This window comes from Calonectris borealis, chromosome 5 (assembly GCF_964195595.1).
Source record: "Calonectris borealis chromosome 5, bCalBor7.hap1.2, whole genome shotgun sequence".
NCBI classification, from domain to species: Eukaryota; Metazoa; Chordata; class Aves; order Procellariiformes; family Procellariidae; genus Calonectris; species Calonectris borealis.
The window spans coordinates 41,642,963-41,668,071 of NC_134316.1; the positions used below are offsets into that span (position 1 = coordinate 41,642,963).

Here is a 25,109-nt window from a genome sequence, read left to right on the forward strand (position 1 = left end):
AACACTGCAAATCTTTTGTCCTCTCTGAAGGCAATTAGGACCCACAGGCTGCTTAAAGATGGATTGCTCATATATGCTTCTCAATCTCCTTTTCAAGTAAATGCTCTTATAGCCTGATCTGCAAACATTGATATTACTTGAAGAAAAAAGTCTCAGAAGTGGTCCACAGGTAGTACTAACTAAAACCGGTACAGTTTTCTTTATTTGCCCCAGTGCCACTAATGATTTAGAATTTGTGTCAGTAACTACTCCTGAATAATACCTCGACTGCATGCATTTATTATAAATAAGAGCCCATATACTGGAAGTTGGTCAAGAATAGTTACTGAACATTGTATTCGGATTAAAATTTGGATTAAGTTGAGACCGCCTATTAAATTTAAATGATTGGCAGCACTTTGGTCAACTCCAGAAAATTGTGAAATTCATCAGGTTTCGGTTTTATTTAAAGAGCAGGAAAATACATTGTATCTTCAGCAGTTCCTTGATACATTCTCTGCTTTGAGTGACACAGATTAAAGCAAAATCCAAGGACAACTAGGACATGTTTTATGAGTACAGTATTAAATGGCAGTGGATTATATGAAAAATAATTAAATAGTACAAAAAAGTTCCAGGGAGCTGTTTCAATTCATAGTGCTCCATGTTAAGCATATAATAAATAATTGGCTAAAATATGTTAACTGGTCTAAGAAGACCTCTCTTCCAAACCTGACTAAAACTGTTGAAAGCCAGATGCTACAGGGTAATCGTCCATGTCATTTTGTTAAATGTACTGTTCAGTGGTTGTTTCATCCTGTTGAGAAGCATTTTGTTGCTGGCATTTACCTTATGCTATCTTTTCTCAGTAATGTTCTCTCTCAGTCCCTAATAGTACATTACACAGGGATGTGATTAGTTGAGGATTGCATGTTTGCACCTAAACAAGTAAAATCATATTTATTTTTCCTCTTGAAATCTTCTCATCTTCCTCAGCTATACTGCCTGTCTCATATTTAACATGTATTGTCACTTCAACTTGCAATACAATTTTTGAGCTCCTTTTCTTCATTTCGTTTTTACCTTCAAGTTGTCACTAAATCATGTTATTTTCTCACTGAAACTTATGCAAACTTCTCTAAAATTTATCCACATGCCTTCTCTCTTCTGATAAAATTTTCATCAATCCTTAGGTTATTTCCGTATCAGTTATTGCAATAACTTCTTTTTAGCCTCCTCTTCTCACTGGCACTCTTGTGTGAGTAGAGTTTACAGGAGTCATGTCTGACTAATTATTGCACTGCTGTGTAGTTAGGCTGCTGTTGTCCGGGCTGCAAGTGATGAGTGTGACAAAGTCGTATTTCTGCAGTTGTAGGTGCTGTGGTACTGCACATGATATGTCACAAGAACCTTAAGATAATCCTGTTTTATCCTTGCCTTTTATCCTTTTCCTAACCTGTTTCTGAGAAACACAAGAACTTGAATAGTTCAGCATACATTCTCAAGCTTAGCATGGAGGCACCCTGTGACATGGAGCAAGAGCTGCGTAACTATTCAGGCATGGCACAAGAAGCGCTCAAGAGCCTTCCAGTGCTCCCACGGGGCTAATCTGCTCAGGCTCAGCAAAGGGTTCTCTTCATTACTGCTGTACCGGACTAATAACACTATTACCCTCTCGTCCTTACTGTCGTAGAAAGATTCAAATTATGGGAAGGATGATGGAGGAAGCAAAACATGTGTTAATAAGTTCCTATCTGTATAATAGTCCTCTGAGGCTTTTACACAGTGATATAATTTAGAGTAGACCTTTCATAAGTTGTCTCTGAGTGAACACGCCGTTATCTTGCAACATAATTTTTTGGAGCAGGGAAGTGACAAAAAGTTACTTTTCCTCCTCAGCATTTGCATGAAAGCTATGCACGATGTACTGGACACCTCAGTGCTAATGGTTACAAAGCAAAGACGTGTGCGTGGTAAAATTTGGCATGAGAAGTTCCCAGGAAGAAATATCTATAACTGGGCAATCCTAAAACGAGAATTCTTTTTATTACTTTCTACATTGTTTGTCTAACGAAGACAGAAATTAATGTGAAGAAGGCACTGAACACAGTGAAGTAATGTCAGGCATTAAATGGCTATGTAACTTGTGGTGGTTCCTCCCCATCAAATTCTTTCAACCGATCTTTACCAAATCACTGTGGGTTCTACTTAACTCTTCAGATTTTTCCCTTATTTCTTCCCAGGTCTGTATGCTAAAACTGCAACTTGCCAACTTATTCCATCATGTCATACTCCTCTTTTGCAGTTTTAGCTTGAACCATAGGACAGGCATTTTAATCATGTATTTTGAGATCAGCCTCCTAATAGCCACCTCTCTTCACTTCTCTTCAGCACCTCTTGGGAAGATTCAAGAGCTTGTACTGTAAAACATTAAAAATAAGTAATAGTTTTATACTGAACTCTCTATAAATCAGCAGAAAGGCATACAATGAACAAGAAATTATAAACAAAGGAATATTTTAAATCTTTAGTGTGTAAATCTTGATTTATTTGAATAATGTTGCACTGATTGCGTCTTTTACAGCAATTCGCAAAATCAGTTTAGCTATTATGGCACAAATAAAAATAAAAGAAGGAGCAATAGAGATGTATGTGAGTTTACCACCTTTGGAAGAAGGGGCAGGCAACTCAAGAAGAGTACAGGGATCTCTTTAGGTCGTGCAGAGAGGAAATTAGAAAGACCTCATCACGCTCTACAACTACCTGAAAGGAGGTTGTAGCGAGGTGGGGGTTGGTCTCTTCTCCCAAGTAATTAGCGATAGGACGAGAGGAGATGGCCTCAAGTTGCGCCAAGGGAGGTTTAGACTGGACATTAGGAAAAATTTCTTTACTGAAAGAGTGGTCAGGCCTTGGAACAGGCTGCCCAGGGAAGTGGTTGAGTCACCATCCCTGGAAGTATTTAAAAGATGTGCAGATGAGGCGCTTAGGGACATGGTGTAGTGGGCGTGGTGGTGTTGGGTTGACGGTTGGACTCGATGATCTTAGAGGTCTTTTCCAACCTTAATGATTCTATGATTCTATAATTCAGCTGCCAAATAGAATGTAGTAAGCTCCTGAAAATAGAGTTAGAAACTATTTACTGTATGTTCTTTGTTTCTAAAATAAATATTTTAATTAATAAATAATGATTCAAAAGTAGTGTTGTAAGAGAGGACTGGGGTAATTTTTTGGAAACCTTAATTCTTTCCCTCATGTCATCTAAGTCAGCAAAGACTGGAGCCTAATTAATCTCCCCCCCTCCCCCTCCCTTAAAACCCAGGAGAAACTGAAGAAGGTTTAGATTTTTATGCCAAAATGTCCTACATGGAAATGGTTATTTGCTGGAGAGCAAATAACAAAGGCCAAGAGCCCTTTGTTTTATTGGTTTTATAAGCAGGAATCTGCATGAGTTGAAAGAATTATGACATTAGTCATTTGAGGCTCCATTTCTGAATTAGTGATAACTTTGTGGCGAAGACAAGGGAGGGAGTTAGTTTGGAGAGGTTTGTGCAGATAGTATTTCTGAATAAAGAGATTAAAATAACAATTAAATTGTTAGGTTTCAAAAGTTTTTGGAGTAATGCATAGCTGTGATATACCTAAGAGCTATACCTACCACTATTTATTATGTTTGTCTGCCATAATTTCCTCCAACAACATAGAGGGAGATTATTTAAGGCAAAATCTTATAATGTATATATGTAGCATTTTCAGCATGCACTGAACATGATCCTTGCAAGTTTGGTTGTATTACTGACAAAGAAGAAATGAAGGAAATCAGTGTTATAGAGACAGACAGCTGGTGTCTCGTGTGTGATAGTACAAGGGGAAAAAGGCAGGTAGTGAGTTAATGTAAAAGATGAAAAAAGAGCATTATGAATTGACTTAGAAGGTGACACAAGTAGAAGGGATATATAAATTTCATGTCGTGTGATCTTATTTTGCAACATCTCTATGGAATATTCTTGCAATAATTAAATGAAATGAAAAACTTAAGAAAATCATGTATGGTTATTTCTTTGAGAGGAAGATTCTTTGTGACATGGCGTTTGGGGTTTTTGGGTGAAAAATAAAAAGAATACACAATCTATTAATATCCTGCCTGAAGGAACAGGTTGACAAATAGTTGAGATATGAAAAAGATTTAATTCTCATAATACAGTACTTTGTAATTGTTGGGGTATATTGGTTTTTCTCTCCTTTCCTGTGGTGTGCAGAACACTGATATAATATACAAACAATCATTGAACAATTTAATTTAGAAATCCTGGTGTGCTGTACAGCTGTTCTATATTCTGATACAGCAGTTCCTTTATTTTCTATAAAACTGGTAGATGCTCAGGGGTATGGGCCGTAACATAACAGTCCTTTAAAAAAAAAAAGAGGAATAATTTTTCCACTGAGGTTTGATATTATCTTTGAAAAAAATCAAATTATTCTATGAATGGTGAAACTTACTGCTTTCCTATGGTTTTGTGTACTGCTTCCCTTATGCCCTCCAAATTTCTTAGTATTTTCGGCTTCATACTACACCCTACCTTTCTGACCAGCACATAGTCGCAGTTCCGGGACGAGGCATGTGCTCACTTGCCATCTAAAATGCATGCTGATTGACCAACTGATTGGTGTCTCTTAAGATGGATGTGAGCCATTTTAATTGAATTTTAACTGTCTGCCTCTATGTCAAGGTACTAATTTGGGTTCTGTTTTTAATCACCAATTTTCCTTTAACTTGCAGGACCTGAAAGTCTTCAAGAGCTGTCCTATTTGTTTGAAATTAAAAGCTATTTTAGTGGAAAGACAGATGGTTTGGTCCAGTAAAATTTGTTTCCTGGTGAAAATAGAAGCAAACCAAAATCAAAACAGAAACTTTAGTTTCTAATTCTTTCTGAGCTGTGGACTAAACTCTCTGCTGAGTTATGAAAAATTATTTTGGATAGTTTAAAAGAAAAGAAGGAAAGTGTGTTATTTTATGTACATTAGCTTGCTTGAGACCTGTTGCTTCTCATCATCATCAGTCTACTACTGGCATAAGTCTACTACTGGATTGATGCAACTCTTTAATGTATATAATGGTATTATATTTATAAATACTAAATATGATATGTACAAAACAATTACAAATGAAGGTCTCGGTTCTCCAGACTGCTAAGAGCACAGGACTTCCCATAATGCAGAACAACCGTAAAATAAGTAAGATAAGTAAAACAATATTCTGCTGTCTGGGGAAATTCTCTGCTAGAGCATTAGCTGGCTTATGTAGGTAGTCTTCCTCTTACAGTAATCTGTGCTTCAGCTCCTGGTATAAGAGGAAGAAGAAAGATTGCACAGGGCAAAGCAAACATACACATGGCAGATTTATCCTGTGTGATTTTTCACTGCAGTAAGTTCAGTTTTGTGACAGACACTTAGTAGGTTGTTACCACCTCCAGCCCACCAGACTTTTTGTCTGCTCATGAATCAGCTTTGGAACGATTGCCGTTTTCAGCTAGTGCATCGCATTGGCTAAGTAAATACTCCAGATTGAAAACTGAGTAGCTCGGGAGCTGGTTCGTGTATCAAATATTGCTGTCTTGGAGATGGTGATGCTCTTTATAGCACAGGCAGTTGGAGTTAAATTTTCATTTGTCACCACATGTCTGTTAGAACCCACAATAGCAAAATCTAATTGTACTGTTAGATGTTAACTCAGCTTGTTACCCAGCTTCTGCTGGAACTAAGTAGCATAGGATCAGACAGCTGCAATCAATTTTTGGAAATCACAACCTCTGTTTAGGTAGATCTGAGTCCAAATAATGTATCACACTGACAACTGGTAGGAGATAGGTCAATAAAGAGTTCTAAGTGCAAGTACTCGGTTATTAGTGTCTGATGTGGTTTTTATATAGAGCTGAAAGTGTGGATTTGAAGAGCTGTATATACAGTGAAAACTAATTGAGTTGTATAATAAATTGTAACGGCAATTGTATTTCAACTGCTTGATCTTTCCTTACCCAGATGATCCCTGAATTTTTCATTTACTTTAAACTGGTGCTAACACATGCTAGGCATTAAATTGGATTGCAAAGCTTATATCCACAGAAAAGGAGGGATAGGAATATGAATTGTTAAAGCCATTTGGTATGAAAAAAGGTTCCAAAGAATTGGAACTGTGTACAGCTCCAATCCTGGAAATATATTCCTGTTGGGTAAAAGAACTAGGAAATGGACTTTTTAAAGGGAAAAGATAAGGAAGGAGGATTCTGCCTTTAACAAAGGGAAATAGAGGTAATGTAGGTGGCTGCTTCTCTACCCAACCCCCTATGTGCTTTAGAACTCTGCTTTAGAGGCAGCACTGAGAAGGTGGGGTTCACTGCTTGAGCTGGTTTCTCAATCCGAAACCTAAAGACACTTAAGCATTCTCAGTCGTTGCCTGACGGATAGGAAGAACCATGGTGTGTGTCAGGTATAATGTAAAGAATCATTATTGGCTTATTTTTTCATGTTTATAATCTAGTTTCCATGACTGCAGTAAAAAGTTAACATTTTGCTCTGCATAACATTTACAACATCGCCCAGAGCAATAAACCCAGAGCATGTATCTAGAGATACTGAACTGAGCTAAGGAGTGTGATTTGCCTCCTCCACAGCCCCTCCAAAGAAGCAACAGTCACAGACAGGTTTGTAAGCATAGTGTCTCCAAGGAATCTGCAAACCTGTGTGCTTAGAGGAAATAGTTCACTTTTCTGGGAACTCCTACTTTCCTGCATGTAGTTTATCTAAGGCATTGTCATGTGTTTCCAGGGCAGGGCCACCTCCGAAGAAAACTGATATTCCATTAAAAAGTACCCTTACGTGTAGAAAAATTCTTCATAATCATTGGATCTGCTTCATATGCATGTCTCTTCAAAATAATTTTTTTAACTTACATTTGAAGAATTTAGTGATAGTAATCAAATCTGAGACAACTCTGACTTCCAGATCACTGCTTGAGCTAATTAGAAAAAACTTTTTAATGTAAACTGATCCAAACAAGTTACAGTTTTGTAGAAGATTTACAATGTTTTGTGTCAAATATAAGTATGGAAGAACTCTAGCTTTCTTAGAAATTATATCGCTTATTCTAATAAAGGAACTAAATTGTGATCTGTATGGGCATTACCACTAATTTAATACCTGGGATTTAAGGCAAAGTTTTGTAGGAATTCTTTTTTCTGCAGAAGTATGACTCCAGATTCTAAGAACTCTTCCCTAATTTCCCATTTATTCCTGTGCCAATTTGAGAGTTGCCTATTTCAAAAGCTTTCTTACTCTATCTGAAGGAAAAACATGATAACAATAGTTGCCATAAATAAATGGAAATGAATGCAAGCTAAATAAAGCTGTTAAATATGGAAGAGATGAAGAATGGAATCCTCTGCTGAGTGGACTGTTAATGGATCCCTGCAATTGAGACAGCACCTGGATGTGGTGGTTGCTCCCAGTCTGTGACTGATAAGAAAAAATCCCCACTAAATTTCAAGTGAAAAACCAGCAGAATGTTGATTATGACATTTCTCATGGAAAGGAACATAGATGTGATCCATTTTAATCAAGGGTGTCAGTGGAATTCACAGATGTATTCAAATGTAGGATTCACCATCTCTTTAGTACAAATGCCCTTTACAGCTATATGCTCCAAAAATGCCATAGATTCTGTTGGTTGTCTTAATAGGTCACCTGTAATGACAGAAAAAAATGGACCTGTTAAGCTTTTTTCTCAACGAGGAAATCTACTTTGCTTTAAGGAAGCTCAATTGCTGTGGTAGCAGCTTTCTTAGATAAGGCCTCTGGAAGACAATACTATAAACAATCTTTCTGCAAGGCGCTTTTTTTTTTTTCCTTCAATTGGTGACAGGCGAGCTCAGATAAGAAAAATTTGGAGGTGTCTAAAAACAAATTAACATGACCAGTAATAGCAGAGGGGGATTTTATTTGAAAAAATGCGGTGAATCATTCAGGAAGTTGCTGTTATTGCCTGTAATATTTCTCTTTTACTACATGAGCTGTTGTGAGATGCATGAAAAGCTCTGAAACAGTTTCAGAAGTTTTGCAAATGCTCACTAGTCTATAAATTCTATTCTGAATTGGGCAAACTTGATTTGAGCTACTAGAGCCATCATTCATGTTGTTAGTGACATAATAGAATGAATTTATTGTTGTTGTGTGGCATTATAATACCACTATTAAATAATAACCAGCTGCATTACTGAAAGGTATTTCATTGTGTCTTAAAATGTAACAGTTACATATGCTCTTAAGTCAGATTTATACAAACTGCGCTTTAAAGCAAGAGATTGTAAAAGGATTTAGATATCCTTGCTGGGATAAAGAATTCAGAATTCATTTCATGGTAAGCTAATACATAAAAACAATATTCATGCTTTTTTTTTTTTCTTCCCTTCCCGCCCCCAGCCAGGTGATTCTCAGATAATTGAAATCATCTTAGGGCAAAGAATTTCATAAGAATGTCTAAGGATGGCAGTGACTTTAACATTCAAAAGCAATTGAGTTGGTACAGAACGATATTCCTCACGCGGACTTTTCTCCCCCAGGACAGAACTGGAATAGGTCAGATTGTTAGTTTTTGTAAACTTCATGGGATAATTTCGATTCCATATGCCATTTCTTACTCTCTTTTTATTTCCTTGTCAAGCAACTGGAATGTTTTTAAGCTAGTTATCAAGTAGAAATTGAAGTTGTTACCTTAGGAATAAAAGACTCATTTCATCATAGTTTTCATATTTTTCATTATTCTCAGAAGAATGGAAATATTTGACTTAGTAAAACTGAATATAGTCCTTCCTTTTTAACATTCAGACCAGAGGCTGAAGACAGTAAGCATTTGGTTTCATCTTCTGAAATTTTATGCTCTTGGGATTTACTGAATTTGTATTTCCGGGTGTTTTAAAGTTAAGCTCTCAGTGCCCTTCTGAAGAAGTGCTATTCATCAAACTGCATTTTTTTGGAAATTTACCTGTATTTTGATTGTCTTGGCAGCAATGCTGTATTATTCTAACTTGGATGGTTTGCCAATCTTCAGAATTACTAAGAAGGAGACTTACGTCCTTTTTTTGAAGAATTTAGTTTCTCCTGAAATTTAGCAGTTCCAAAGCATTTTGAGCTATTCTTTTTATAATTGCGTGGTACTGTGAAATTTCTGCAACTACAGTGTTGTGCTTCATTTCAGGGTAACTTTCAGTATGGAATATGATATACTTACAAGATTTAAGATAGTAACTCAATTGTCTATCCTGCCTGAACACAAAATGTGTTCCAAGCACCATTTAAATTTTACGATAACTTGCAAAACTTAAGATTTAAGGAATATTGTCTGAGAACCTGTTCATGTTAGGAACATCCTAGAAAATGTTCTCCACCTTAACTAACACGGGTTCAGCTCCCATCGTACCCCTCTAGCAGACATCGTTTATATAGGCTGTTGAATCCTTTTTAAAGATGTTGCTGCGTAATCCTGCTGGATTTAATTGATAGGGTTACTCACAGTAATGGCAGCTCCTGACGTACTTAAATGATAGCTCTCAGTATAGTGTCTTTTGGTGGATAAGAAGAAATTATACCTATATATATATATAGGTGGGGGGAGACTGAAGTGTTTTGTCTTAATAGAGTAATAATTTTGTATGGTGATTATCTTTGTGTGTATATCAAACAACTTTTCAATGTATTGTGCAAAATTTTTTAAAATCTTAAGAATTGTCTTGAGTCTGGGGCAGGCAGACAGATCACCAATACCCCTTTAAGTACAAGTCAGAGGTGAGGAAGATAACTCAAGTTTCTCACATTCACTGTTAGAGGAAACAAAAAGAATTATTGATTGGGAAGATAAGACTGTGTAAAAGAAAGCAAAATTGGCAGTTCTGGCAGTTCTCTCTATATGGAATGATTAATTAAGGGGCTAGCATGGATTGGATATCTGTCTGAGGCAAAGTAATAACACCACAGTTTGATTTTTTTTTTTTTTTAAATTGTAAAAATGTAGTAATTATGACTATTATCAATTATGTAATTCTTTTTGTAACATTTTATTTGAAGGAAAGAACGATGGGAAAATACATTCTGTGATTATAAAACACCAATTGACTTATGATCATACAATATCTAGAGTGTTAGGAAGGAAATGCTAGTGTTCAGAAACTAGAAAAGAAAGAAGTATTTTTAATTGGTGCCTGTAGTGCAGCCCTTGCTATTTATTGCTCAGCCACAGGTTTGAGTCTTACCCGTGGCTTTCCCTGCTTTTGGAATTTCTCAAAAAATTGATTGGTTTGCTAGTTCAGAAAATAATTTGTGAAAATGTTGCTAGCACTTTTCAATAGATGGCTGGTTGTCTGTTCATACCACATAATATTGGTATATTTTAGCGAAGTGGAAGAAATCATTATGGTTTAGATCCTGTGATAATTTAAAACCTCAAACTTCTAATAGTTAAAACTAAGAAATAATTTCATTATTGGAGAAAAAAGAGGAATAGTTCTGCCATATAGCTTTTTTGAGGGATGACGTAAACAGGACTTGATGTCTGTGGAGAACAAAAACTGACATAAATAGATGGTTTAAAAAAACTATGACAATATGTCACACTGTGGTGCCTACTTGGATTTCCACTGAGAACTTGTAGAAACATGGTAAATTGAAATAAAACAAAAAGTCTCAAATGATATTTGTTGTGGCTCCGGACTCACTTTGTAGATGCCAAGTTAAGTAGTCAGAGGGTTTATTTCTGACAATGAGAATCTTTCTCTTTTTCTCTTCCGACAGCCACGAGCTGTCGCTGGTTTTCGCGGAACAGTACGATATGCATCAATCAACGCTCATAGAAACAGAGTGAGTATCTCAATCTGTATCATATCCATCTCATGTAGCTGAAAGCAGTCAGTAATGCAGTTGATTTCCTTTTTTGTATTCTTATGTGTGCATTTATTATGTAGAAATTAATACTTATAAATTTTGGGAAAAGATAATATACTTTACAGTAGCCGAGGGTGAAAACAGTTCTTGTTGTAGAAATAATCGTGGCTTTAATAGTTAACTTTGGTGTTCAATTGTATTGTAAGTTAGTAAGTTAAAAAGGTGAAGTTGCTGAGCTTTATAAATACATAATGTCCAGTACGTTGTCTTAACATCGTACGCTAAAGAAATCTGAATATAGAGATTTGCAATGTTATTTTAACATACTTCAACTTCTGTTTTCTTTCTCTGTATCTTCTATGGAAATTTACTTTTATGTTTCTACTTAAAATAGTTGCTGGATATAATTATACGAACTTGTTTTGCAGTGTTGATTATATTAATTTTTATATATAATGATTTAAGTCTCCAGAGCAGTAAAGAATCTATCTTCCCTTTTGTCTTATAGGTGTTTGTAAGATGCATTAGAATAATATTTCTTTTTCACAGGAAATGGGTCGGCATGATGACCTCTGGTCCCTGTTCTACATGTTGGTGGAATTTGTGGTTGGGCAACTGCCTTGGAGAAAAATAAAAGATAAGGTAAACCTAGAAGCAAAACCAGAGAGCACAAGGGAGGTTTACTTCTGGATTGCAAGCAAATGCTGTGATAAAGAATCACTAAGAATCACTGATTCATTAATTTTAACATTACATTTTGCAGTGTTTTTTAGTGTTAGTTCTCATTGCTAGTGTCATGGTATAAAAAGGAATCAAATTTTACGAACTGTTCTAGGCAGGAAGTGGATTGTGCTTCTAGTTTGCAAATGTTTTAAAAGGCAAAAGTAAGTGTATATATGCCACTTTCTTAATTTTCCTGTTTCCACTTTTTGATTTCACCTATCACACATTTAGAATTTCTTATCTATTTTGATTATTTGTGAAATGGGCATTTCTTACTTGCCGATGAACAAAAGTGAATCAGTCAATATGCAGTAGTGCCTTTAGTCATGTATCATAGGTGAGGTATGCGAAGAAACAACATCTAATTAGCCTATTATTACTTCTTTCAACTTCTTTTGAAATTAGATTGAAACAAGGTTTCTCTCTGATGTGGTTTATGCATTGGTAGGTGACAATGTGGTATATAGGTAGCGTCTCTTTTTTGGTTTTGATTTACTCATCTTACACGAAACAGGATTTACTAATCTTACGCAATATGCTGTGATGACCAAATACACACCAAAAAGTGACTGAACTTCATATGATGCAACAGGATATTTAAATCTTTAAAGCATGCTTTTTAGAAGGGTTGGAGTGTCTAATGTCAGTCCTTGATATCAGGCCGCATTCAAACACAGCAGAAAATTAAATGGCTTTTCATATTGAATTTGAAGTTTGTACATTATTTTGCATGTGCACTGAGGGCCATGACAAAATCTCTTATCTTGCTATCTGATGTAGAATGGCCTTCCTCAGTGTAATGTACTTACCCATCTTTCAGGCCAGTAGTGTATTGAATGGTTGTAAGATGCAAGATGAATATGTTGTAGCGGAGAATGAAGGCGTGTTAATGTTTGTTGTGTTATTTATTCCTAGGAGCAAGTGGGCTCCATTAAAGAAAGGTACGAGCACAGACTTATGTTGAAACATCTTCCTCAAGAATTCAACCTCTTTCTGGATCACATTTCTAATTTAGATTACTTTACAAAGCCTGATTACCAGGTGAACATTTTTACTATTTTGTCTTTCTGATTTTTAAGTAGCAGAATTTGTATGTTTCATTTTCAATTTCCTTTGATTTCATTGTGTAGCCTTGGTAGTGATTATGGATTGTGCCACCACAATTATTTTATTGACCACCTAGTGCCATGGAAACTTTGTGGTTCAAAGACATCATTTTTTTCCATTTGGGAAGAGTAAGGCAGTTAAGTTTCTGAAAACAATTGACCGTTGCTTTGCAGTCAGTATTCTATTAGGATCGGGTGCTATCCTAGTATCGTAACCTCTGGTGGGTGCTCCTTAAGTTAAATCGATCAGTTTGTTTTCTCAGTGATAGTCATTCTGGCAGTTTTCCAAAATCTAGAGCTCAGCACCTACAATATATACAGCTAGAGCACAACATGCAGCCACGGTGGGTTTTTAAGACTGAATTATTGCTTACAGAGATCACCAGAAAAGTAGACATTTTTCTGTGTTTAAGAGAGTATCACCTGCTGAAATGGGCAGCCTCAGCTCCATGATAAGGTGCTGAGAGGATATGCTGTAGAATATGTGTCTTATTCACTCAGTGTTGACCCATGATTTAACAATAAATAAAACTCAAAGATAGAACTTCGTTCTATAGCGGTATATGGAAAGCAGCAGAGAAATGCTCAGAAAAAGCAGGGAGGGAGAGACTGAGAGTTTTTTCAGTCTCACAAACTGTGGGAGAAGTTGAACCGATCTAACATCACACCACGACAAGTTGTCCCTGTGTTCCTTCCCTCTGGCTCCCAGAAACACACATTCCTGTCAGCTTCCCACTTGCATTACCTGTCTGCCTCTGTGCATTTGTTCAACTCCCTAACTCAGAAAAACCAGAAGAAAGGTTTTCTGCTGGTGTGCAACCTGAATTGGTTCAACTGAATGAATAAATCATTCTGACTAATTCTGGAAATGTAAGTTTGATAGGAATGATTCCTGTGCTTTACTTGGTAAGATTAACAGAGAAATCAAGATATATAAGATTGGAAATAAGAACTGAAAATCTCAAGGGATAACTAATTTCCTGTTAGTAAGTGAATTTCTCTAAAGGTACTGGTATATTCTTCTGCATATTTGCAAAAAAGAAAAAATTGATTTTGTGCAAAAATTTGAATGTAAGAAAAAATCTTACTACAAATACAGAAAATGTTCAGTGTTCCTGAAAAATAAATACCTTGATTTTTTTCTTTTTCTATTACAAATATCCATGCAATTTGTTCTATAGTTTACAATTAAGTGAGGAAAATGATGAAGAAAGTTTTGAGTGTTTTGTATGCCTAGTTATAAAGATGAATCAGATTTATTTTTTTCTTCTATGGTAAAAAATTACTGATTGCGGAAATTTTGATGTTGCACAGAAAAACCTTGATTGTAGACTGGTAAATATGTTTTAGTTACATTATATATCCTGAATGATAAAACATATAAACAGGTATATTTTTGCAAAACCTTTTTCTGTGGTCTACTTGTATCTAACACAGCACATGCACTCAGGGATTAACGTGATACCAGGACAGAGTTTCCCCATGATAGAGACAACCCAGTAATTTACAGTCCTCTGGTTGGTCATGGAACATTTGCAGTTGTGTAGCTGCAGCCTGAGCCTTCCGACATGGTCTTGCTTGTGTGCTTTAGACCAGAGCAGGGTGGTTTTATTTAGAGCGGTGAAAGTGCTTTACTTTTCATGGTCATTTAAGCTCTGGTCTCTCTTAACTAGTATTTATTTTAGCAATGTTATTCATACCTTCAATATGTATCATTCTTTGTTCGTATTTACGGTTAGGCACTGAACAAGAATGTACATGGTCAGGATCCCTGCTTTGAGAAGTTTACAGTCTAAAAAATTCATGACATAGGCCCAGAATCCACATTTGATTTGGCAATGTCAGATACGTTATTTTATTCAGGTATTTATGCACACATTGCCTCAGCCTCCTGACATCATTAAGCATTTGAGTTTGTATTTGCATTATAATAGAAATTGTAGGAAAGATTAAAAGGAGAATGACCTTAAAAATTACTTCAGAGAGACTGCTTAAGGTTTATGGGAAGAGGAGAATAAAGGAGAGTACGTATAGGACAGAGAGTGGCCTATGGCTTTGTGCAGTTCGGAAGGGTTTCAGAACTGACTGGGATAGATGGCACACCGAAGGTTCTTGAGTAAGGTTAAAAGGATACGACCACTTTGTACAAGAAAAATGATGCAAACTTCCCATCTGTTTTAAGTTGCCAAAGGGGATGTGTTTTTAAAGGAGGCCAGAGAAAAATTTTCAGCATCCTAGATTAGACGAAAGAATGAAAACTAGAGGTTTAGCTTTTGGGGGGGGGGGGGGGGGGGGGGGGGAGAGGAGATTATTTTTAGAAATGTTACAGAGTAAGAGATGATGTGATATGGACACAGCCTTCCCACCAGTGACTAGAATGAGACAAAGTTTTTTCACAGGGAGAGGAAAGTAGATGCAATTTCTTTCTCTGTCGTGGACACAAATTGTTCTAGATGCTTTTTCATAGCATAAAATGAGGGTGGAAAGCTTCCAGTGTGACATTTCTGTGGGATGAATGTCAGCCTTAGATAAAGTAAATGATACATGGTTCTAAATGACAGAAATGTATGAATTGGCAAATCAGTATCCTTCCCTATGTACTCTCATACATGTCCTTGGTTTCTAATGGCGTTACCAAATACATTCTTTTAACTTGCTCTGCTGGAGAGCCATTGAATGCTATTCTGCAGCACTGTAGTCATGCCTCTGTGTGTCTTTCTGTCTTTTTATGGAAGCCTATGGTGTACCTTTGTGTCTCTTTACTGATAAAAACATGGATGTGGTTTTTTTAATTTGTTTTTAAATAAACCAGAATTTTGCATATCTTGACTTGGAAAAATGGTTAATATAAAGAACTGTGTCCTTTTTTTGGAAAATTGTTGTCAGTCAAAGTCTTAAAGAAGAGACATGTTGAAGTATTACAGGAGGATATTTCTTAGTTGCTTGGTCTCTTAGACAAAAATGAAGCTTATTAACTTTTTTCTTCATTTTTAGCTTCTCATGTCTGTGTTTGACAATAGCATGAAAACGTTTGGGGTTATTGAAAGTGACCCTTTTGACTGGGAGAAGAGTGGAACTGACGGCTCTCTGACAACGACAACAACTTCAACCACACCTCAGTTGCACACCCGTCTTACTCCGGCTGCAATTGGGTAAGTATGCACATTGTGGTCACTTAAAAAGCAGCCGCAGAGTACCAAAGGGAAATTATCTCCATAATTTAGGTTTTTTCTGCAGGATGTTGAATAAATGGAGGAATGGAGATTTGGGAGCACTTGAAGTATTTCCCTTTTTAGGGTTCCTGTTTATACTATCCTGAAAGATCAGCACTACAGTCCTAAATTTATAGCAATAAAAAATAGTAGCTCAGTAAATTTGCTAGTCCATCCTTTGCTGAATCATATTTTGTGAAACTAAATGATGCGTCCTAAGTTTAACTGCCTGGAAATAACCCATTGTTTTCTGTAAGTTTGGAATAAACTACTAGCTGCAAATTCCTTATAACTTTGAAAAATGAATAGATCTTTATAGGAAATTTGGAAATAGATTTCAGTCATGTTTAAAATAATATTTACTGTAGTCTTTGAGACCTTCTGTGATTAAGTAAGTTGGACGAGATGTGATGTTTAATAATACCCATACTCATCTCAGGGGATTGAAGAATATAAGAGGTGTTTGTGGGTGAGGAGGAAGACTTTGTGCCTGTTCTAGGCCTTGAGTAGGCCTTGACTTTTTATCTAAGAGTCACGAAGGTTGTGACCTGGGAGTTTTAACAGCGTAGTGAGGCTGAAAAACGCCAGAATTTCATGTAGAATGTATTAAATTCCCAGTATTTCAAGGTAACTTAAAAAAAAAAGTGTTAAAATAAATGTCAGTCAAGACATTAACTGGTGTTAATATTACACAGGTGTGCGGTCTGCACTATTGAACACACTGAAGTTGACAGGGGTTTTGCACATGGTTCAGTCCCGTTATCACGCTAAGCATCACACTGGAGTTATTGATAGTCTTGGCTGCAGTTAACAATTTTGGTGACTTTAAAGAAATGACTTTTAATTGACTTTCTGACCATTCACTTTTTAGGGATAGCATTGCTTTTGTTTCAGATGAGCTAAGCCTTAGCCCTATTTAGTCCCAAGTCACTGGGACTATAGAACTTTAATTAAAATGTAATGTCTTGTTAGCGTTATGCTTATGTTTTGATTATCAGTAATTGGACCAAAATAGCACTTTGATAAGAATAGTGGTTAAAACTGCATTTAGTTTGCTGAGTGATCTCTCTTCCTCACACAGTGTGTTTTGTTATTTTACCAAATTTTGGGGAAAAGGAAACTGTATTATGAAAGTTGCCGTTAGTTTTTTTGAATAGAAAAATATGTGTAGAAGAGTCAGGAGCGAAGTTGAACCTGGACCTGATCTCTAACAAATTTTCTTAGAAGTTGCTTTGAAAACTTTCAAAAAAACAGGTTTTAAGTGATTGTTTTTTGATTTACACCTTTTGTTACGTGCCTAAATTAAAGAAACCTAAATTATGAAAGCCAAGAAGTAGGTTTTTTTATATTAAATAATTTACAAGATTTAGTTTTCTCAGAAGCATGTTTTTGCTTGTAATTTCTTGTTTCTTTCTTTTAGTAGAGTAGAAAATAATTTAGAGTAGAAAATAATTTCAAGAAACACATTAGAGCCTCAAAATTTTTATCTTTCTGGTTTTTTTTCTTTTTTTTTTCTTTTTTTTAAACAACTTTTGTAGAATTGCCAATGCCACTCCTATCCCAGGAGATTTGCTGCGAGAAAACACAGATGAAGTGTTTCCTGATGAACAGCTCAGTGATGGAGAGAATGGAATTCCAGTTGGTGTCTCACCAGAGAAACTACCTGGATCCCCTGGGCATCAGCGTCCTCAGGAAAAAGATGTTTGGGAAGAAATGGATGCAAACAGAAACAAAATAAAACTAGGGATCTGTAAGGTACTTACAAATATGCATTGTGAAGACCATCTTCAAACAGTTTCCTGTCCTCATAGTGCACATAAGATATCATTAATAGTGCAGTCTTACTAATACTGATTAGCCAGAATGGTCTAAGAAAACAAGATCTACGGTAAAGCTAACATGTTTTATTAGAGCGATTTATATACTGGAACAAGCAGACAAGCTTTTCGGCCTTGTGTCACTTTATCAGGTCTTTATGATGAATAGTAGATTGCTGATAATTTGAGATTCTTTGTAGTTTATTCATATTCAGCCATAATTTTGATTCTTGCTCACTGAATGAAACCAAAGCAAATTTCCTGCATCTTGCATGTGTAGAAGTTAGATACAGAATATACAAAAACAGGTTTAATGTTATTCTTCAATTGACAGATTGACAGTGTGATTGGCAGTATCCATTTAATTCACTTGGTGTTTTTGTCTCCATAAGATACGATACCTTTGTGCTAATCCATAGAGGTTCATGGGCTAGTCTTTAGAAGAGAATGCTGCTTAATTTTGAAAAGTGGTCTCTGCGAAATGGTTCCTGTCTCCCTTGCTCACAATCACAGCATTTCATACTCCAACAAATGTAGCCCTGTTTCTTGGTATAAAAATGTTTTGAACATGAAGAGGGATCTGCTACTGAAATGTTCTTTAGCTAGGAGAGCTGTCTAGTTTTGAGGCTGTTACTTCTTATTTACTAGAAAAAAATGTGTTGTGGGAAATAATAAGGCATGGTGCCTATTTTCAAATTGTTTGTTTGTTTTTTGTCCAAGAGGGAGAAAGGAGATTGCTCTGGTTTAAATACAGACATTTTCTATTAGTTATACCTGTTGAAACTAGGGATGGTCATGATTTCCCGGCTCTAAATTATGTCCAGCTGTATACAAGATGGAATGCAGTTGGACTAAAACATAGTTCTAAGTTACAGAAATATCTACTAGATTTAGTGTATAACAGTGTTACATGCTCCAGAGAATCATAAAGACGGCTTGGAAATTAACTTCTCTTTAATAAGAGCACTTGACTGTAAAGCAGACTGAAGCTGCTACCAAGTGCCGGGTTTCAGACTACTATTAAAGAAAATATCGGAGATGGGTGTGAAATATTAGAGTAAATGTAAGTGTATTACTGGGTTTTTGAGACTCCTGTTCTCAGGCCTACCCAGAACTAGTATATTACTACTATTCTGTCTGCTGCAGGTGTGTGCTGAAGAGCATATCTAAACTACCTTAACTATGGCATGAACATACAAACCATTACAAATACAAATTAGCTTATCACTGGCTAAAAACCTGGATGGTATTTCACCATGTAGTACCTTGTCTTCCTCTGTTTTGCCACTCTTAGCGAGTTACATTTTTACCTTACTTTTTGCACAGGCTGCCACAGAGGAAGAAAACAGCCATGGGCCAGTGAATGGAATGCTTAATGCACCAAGTCTCGGTTCTCCAATTCGTGTTCGCTCAGAGACCACCCAGCTAGACAGAGATGTCCCACTGGTGCGAAAGTTACGTTCAATTCACAGCTTTGAACTGGAGAAGCGTCTGATGTTGGAGTCAAAGCCAGACACTGATAAATTTCTTGAGACCTGGTAAGGAAATTATTTTATTTTTATGCTTCGATCTTTTCAGGATATGTAGTTAAGACACTATCATCCTTCCTGTACCATGTGAAAACCAGGAATGGAGCTGCTGAGTTATGCTTATGCAAGCTACAGCAAAGTATTTACTATGTTCATAATATTTCTCGATTAATGGATTTCACCACTTGGCAGCTTCTTTGAAAAAAGATCAGTGCTAGTATACAGTTGAAGTTGGACTTCCACACTTGAGAATTTTTTATTTCAAGACCTAGTGGTGTAATCCTGATGTTTATTACCTTCTTCTTCAGTGGGATACTCTTGACAGTCAGTACAACTCATCCTAAATAAGAATGATGACATCAAGTGCTCAATAGAGGTAACGGGGTTAAATTATATGACATGAGAAGGACAGTTTACGAGAAGTGGAGTTATGAAGTAAAGTTAGAAATCTACCTGCATGCAGCAGGTTTAGTTATGCCCAAAGGTGTTGCACGAACATAAAAAAATCTTGATAGAAGACCAGGGTCTTAAAATGGAATTTGAAGGTGGAGAAGAGACAGGTGTATGAGAACAGATTCAATCAATTTCCCTATGTGTAGAAAGAATAAGGGGAGAAGGACACAGTGAAATCTGACTGAAAGGCAGAGGCTGAGTGGGGACAGTAGAAGACAGCTGAGATGCTGACAGTGGCAAAATCCTTCTAAATACATCATAGGGGGGTTAGGAATTTGGGTTTGTTTGATTAAGCAAGTTATGCAAAGCATAAATAAGGAATCAATCAAAACAATCAATAACATTGTTCTTCAAAGCATCTACTAACTGCTGCTGGAGACATCTGTTTCTTCTGTTCTGCTTTGAGTCTCTGTTTTGTAGCATAAATTAAGTACAGTGGACATCTGGTGGTAGCCTCACCACTGAGTTGGTATCCGCTCACTATTCTCCCTTTTGGTAATTACATTTACAATACAATACATTACAATTACACTTCCAATATGTGCAAATTTCTAAGAGCATCCGCCCGTTTTTACTTGACATCAGAGTTATTTGTCTCAAATTGCAGATCTTTCAACCATTGTAGATTGTTCTAAAATATGACAACAAATTTTAATATAAATCTAGTTTTCCTCTACTGAAAAAACTCAAATGTGGCTTACATTATTTAATTAATTCTTAACTAATTCAGATATTAACTTCTTTTCTTAAGTTTGGAGAAGATGCAGAAAGACTTGAATGCTGCGGCAGACACTCCTGTTGCTGCCGTTCCTCCTCTTTCTCAGAAAACACCAGTTCCTGCTCCTGTGACTGCCCGCATGGACCATGTTTGGCACTATGATGAAGAATATCTTCCAGACGCTTCAAAGCCTGTGTCAGCTAGTTCTCCAGAACATGTTGATGGTGTTGTTAGCAATGGATTTGTAGCTGTCAACTTAAGCTCCTGCAGGCAGGAGGTTGATTCTAAGGAATGGGTGATAATAGATAAGGAACGGGACTTGCAGGACTTCAGGACAAATGAGGCTTTAGGGCACAAAACGACTGGAAGTCCCTCAGATGAAGAGCCAGAGGTACTACAAGTTCTAGAGGAGACCCCTCCAGAAGAGCAGCCCAGACAGGGTGGTTGGGCAGGAAGCAGTGTCCCTGCCAAGAACCAGACCTCAGGGGTGGAGTTTGTTCTAGCCATGGAGTGTCATCCTGCTGCTTCTGAACAGCTTACAGATAAATTGGAACTTTTGTCTGGAGCTGCTGGACAGCTTCTTGCAGCCACCCCTACAAGTCCTATGGAAGCTCAAGCAGAAGGAGCACTCACTCCGGTAAGAGAAACGGTCGCTGTTTGATTGAACCTCTCTTTATTCAGAATTATATGAGGAGATAGTAAGGGAAAAGGCAGTGACTAAAATACAAAGTGTAGCAGTAATTCCTGGTTTCATGAGATATGGGACTTGATTCTTGAGGAGTGATCTTCCATGTTCTGTTATAAGTGTTTACATTTTCCCATGGAAGTGGCTATTAGTTCTGCAGGTATGATCCACAGAACTGGCCTCAGTAAAAATAATAAAAAAAAATATATATTTTTATATAAATATATATAAAAAGAAGCTCTTTATGCAGTGATTCCTGATCAGTGAGAGACACACATGCAAATATATGTTTATTATATTTGCAGTACATAAACATAAAATTACAATGAATATGTAAAATACTGTGCTACAATGTTTCATGTGTTTCAGCCTAAATGGCTGAAATTAAAGAAGCAGAGTTACTTGCTCTCACCATTATTGGTGTAGTGTTTTCTTTTGGAATTCCCTTTGTTTCTTCTGAAATTTCTAATGGTTCTTATATAAACAACTTGTTGGCTTTTATAAATTGTTGCTAGTTCTCACTTCCAAGATAATTTTGCTACTACTGCTTTGCTCCCAGAGTTTTCTCTTTACAAAGACAGATTGTTTGCTTTCATTACATCCTCTCTTTCCATTGCATTCTTTATCTTGTCTAAAGAATTCTCATTTGCACAGGTTTTGAACATTTACTTTTTTTCTTCTCTGTCACTGATTCTAATCAAAGACTTCTTTGGCTTGACTTAAGGAGGAAGGGAGATTAATAGTTAAATGATTGGAATCAGCTCCTGGTTTTATTTCTCCCCTTTTCTCAGTAGATATTGTGTCATCTATGATATAAAGGACAATTCTTTCAAACTCCTTTGAGGCAATAAACCTGGCTGTACTCTTCCCTTACTTATCACCACTTTTTATGAAAGTTACAGCCAGCTCATTAGAAAAAGAAACTTGTCACCAACCACTCATTTATTGTAAGGTGTGGAATATCCTATATGGTGAAAATGAACTACTTAATATAATTAACTATAGCTGTACAGTAGAATTTCAAATATACCTAGGTTCTCACGGAAAATGCAAGATCGTATTGTTCATGCAAGATTATATTTAGATATCATACTTTGTGAATTATGTAGTTTATAGAAAATTCATTTTGCATGATTCAAAATACAGAACTGTGTTAAACAACAGAAGATTTTTGAGATTTAAGTTGAAATATTAGTTGCATGAAAGAGTTTTTGATGGTTTAGAAATTTGTAAAGGTGAAAAATTAATTTACATTGCTAGTTGTTTTCAGTTGTTCAATTTTTGTATTTTAATATTGGTTTAGTAAAAGAGACAAGAAAGAGCAACACTTAGTCCTGTAAAAAATACTAATTATCAGGTGTTTTTATTTCAAAAGCCGTTAAAAAACAGCTTGCAATTTTGTATGCAAATGCACTGTCTCAGTTTATACAAACTTGGCTCTTTTTGGGGAAATACCTATTTTACTTAAAACTGAAAGTAGAGGTGATATAAATACCATGTACTACATAGACAATATCTTTATCTGGAAAGGAAGAAGCTTCTGAGCAGGGGAGCCAAAATAGTTATAAAGAAGGTCAATTAATTATAAGATGTATTGGAAGAAATACTGGTTGAAGTAGACACTGGGGTGAGATTTTATTTTAGTTTGGTATTGCAAGCAGGTACGGGATATTTGTCATTACCTCAAAAATGGGGGAAATTAATATGGTTTATATTATCCTGGAAGAGCAAGCAGTGCTGTGAGGGCAAGGTGAATGGCAGGAAATAACTTGCTGTTTTGAAGGTGAATCATGTGGAATTCAAAATATAAACTGAACTGGGAATAAAGAAAATTATTTGACCGATTTAGAAACTGGGAACAGAGTGTGTCTATGCAGTGTATCTATTCCAACTGTGATGGCAATTTGTGGTAGTCTTCCATCTACTTCATTAGCCCTTGAAAGCCAAACAAAGCCCAGGAGGATATTTGGGGTGAGTTGTTCTTTCTGTCCTTCGTTGATGGTATTCCACTTCATAAAAGATACTTAAATATTCCTTGAGGTGGTACCAGAACCTAGCTGTTTTTTTAGGTCAGTGTCCTAGTCACTTCACAGGAAGTCAGTATATATATGCCTCTTCATATAGTAGTTCTCTCTATTCCAGAGTCCTGATGACCTTAGGGAGTTGTTTGGTAGAGTCCTTTTCCTTCTTCCTCAAAGCATTTACTCACCTGAAACTGTTCTTGGAATGCGATCCTTGTTTGTGGATCAAATGTTTTTGTTTTTTAGTAATTTTATTTAGGTAGCACCTTCCTGACAATACAAATAATGGGCAAAGGGTCGTATTTTACTTTTCTGCTGATTTAATTATATTGCTCCAGTTACTAAGAGCAAGCTCGGATCCAAGAATGTAAGTTTAGGACCATAAATCAAACGACTGAAGTATTAGTAAAAGGGGTTAAAAATAAATGTTGAAATTATAGTAGTATAATAGCTTAATATAATTTCTGAAACAGTTTACTCATTTCAAACGGCCTGAAACTCTAGGACATGTCAGCATTCATGGTCATTGTGCTTATGAATATACCTCCCATATGGATTTCTAGTGACCTGCTTCACTATCACTTAGGAGAACGTATGATGAATTTATGTTCTTTGAGCTTATTCTGATAGTTTTGTTAAATATACAAGCAATTACTTCAATGGTGAATGAACAAAATGTTTTCCTGTTTTATGTATTTTTTTTTTATTTTTCATTTTTACTTTGATGATTCTTCTTTATTCTTTCTTTATTTCTTTCAGGGCTTTGTTGCTCACTATTTAAGTAGTAAGTAGTAGCAAGGATGTTTCTGTATGAGAAACTAAAGGTTCATATACTCACCCATAATTTTATTTTCTCCTGAAGGAAAGAAATTGCTGGTCTGCAGTCCTTCCATTTGTAGATAAATGTTCTTCCTGAAATTGTGTGTGTACGTGCATTTCCTGTAATTGATGATAATGTAATTTCTTACCTGTTTCACACAGCATCAATATTGTAATAAGAATGTAAAGTTGTAGCAGTTCAGGAAGGAAACCTGAACTCAAAAAATAAGAGAGAAAAATATGTAAGTTATTGGCTTAGGGATGAGCAAGTTTCAGGCATAAGAAATTCCAGCAAATTATGCTATGTAATATGAAAAAAACCTTACCCGCAGGTAAGAGAACTAATTTTCATATTGCCAGTCATGGTTTTCCAGTTGTAATACAGATTCTGTGTGCTACCAGCAAATACCAGTTTGATCTGGCTCAGTCATGAGCACATGGTCATATTTCTGTTGAACTATTCAGAATATGCTAGGGTATATATGCTGACTTTATGCTTTCATAATGGCTTTATGTTGACTTTGGCTGCAGGAGGACAGACAGTACCTGGTTTGCTGTAATATCTGCTGGTATGACGTTAATCTGTCAAAAGAATTTGAACTGATCTAGACTAATGGTGAATTTACACTGGAGCAGCACTTTGCATCATAGAGCTCTATTTTTCTTTTCCTTGATCTGGTACTAAGAGCCTAAAGCTGGACTTGCTGTGTTGTTGAACCATGACCTCATTAATTTACTGTGGTTGTATTGAATTGCAGTGAACGCCATACAGTGCATGCACAAAACTTTGCAACATATATTTGTCAGGCAGATATTTCAGCAAAAAATAAATAACGGAGTTGAAGTAATCCAATATGTAACAGCTAATTCCATTTTCATCTTCAGTTTAAATTAAATAACAGTTTTCTCTGGTCACACTTGGTTGACAACCTAATACCATATATATATATAAGCATGGTTATAGAAGAGGTTTGACTTTGTGAATCTACTTATTTTTATTATTTAGAAATATTGCTGAAATTAGCGTTTTGTACATTGAAATACTATTATGTATCAAAAACCTGCTCTTAAATTTCCATTTATTTGCGAGTTCTAAGTTGTTTAATTTTCATGTACCTTCT

At 36.1% G+C, this 25,109-nt stretch overlaps 1 protein-coding gene across 2 annotated transcripts in view; it reads left to right on the forward strand.

The window, feature by feature from the left end:
* The window catches only part of TTBK2 (tau tubulin kinase 2), a 74,558-nt gene that overhangs the window by 28,758 nt on the left and 20,691 nt on the right, over window positions 1-25,109 (forward strand). For both annotated transcript variants that reach the window (XM_075152023.1, XM_075152024.1), the window contains exons 6-12: window positions 10,816-10,881; window positions 11,455-11,547; window positions 12,544-12,669; window positions 15,729-15,886; window positions 17,485-17,701; window positions 19,090-19,301; window positions 20,497-21,100. In XM_075152023.1, the coding sequence (XP_075008124.1) occupies window positions 10,816-10,881; window positions 11,455-11,547; window positions 12,544-12,669; window positions 15,729-15,886; window positions 17,485-17,701; window positions 19,090-19,301; window positions 20,497-21,100 (1,476 nt within the window). The remainder of the gene's footprint in view (window positions 1-10,815; window positions 10,882-11,454; window positions 11,548-12,543; window positions 12,670-15,728; window positions 15,887-17,484; window positions 17,702-19,089; window positions 19,302-20,496; window positions 21,101-25,109) is intronic.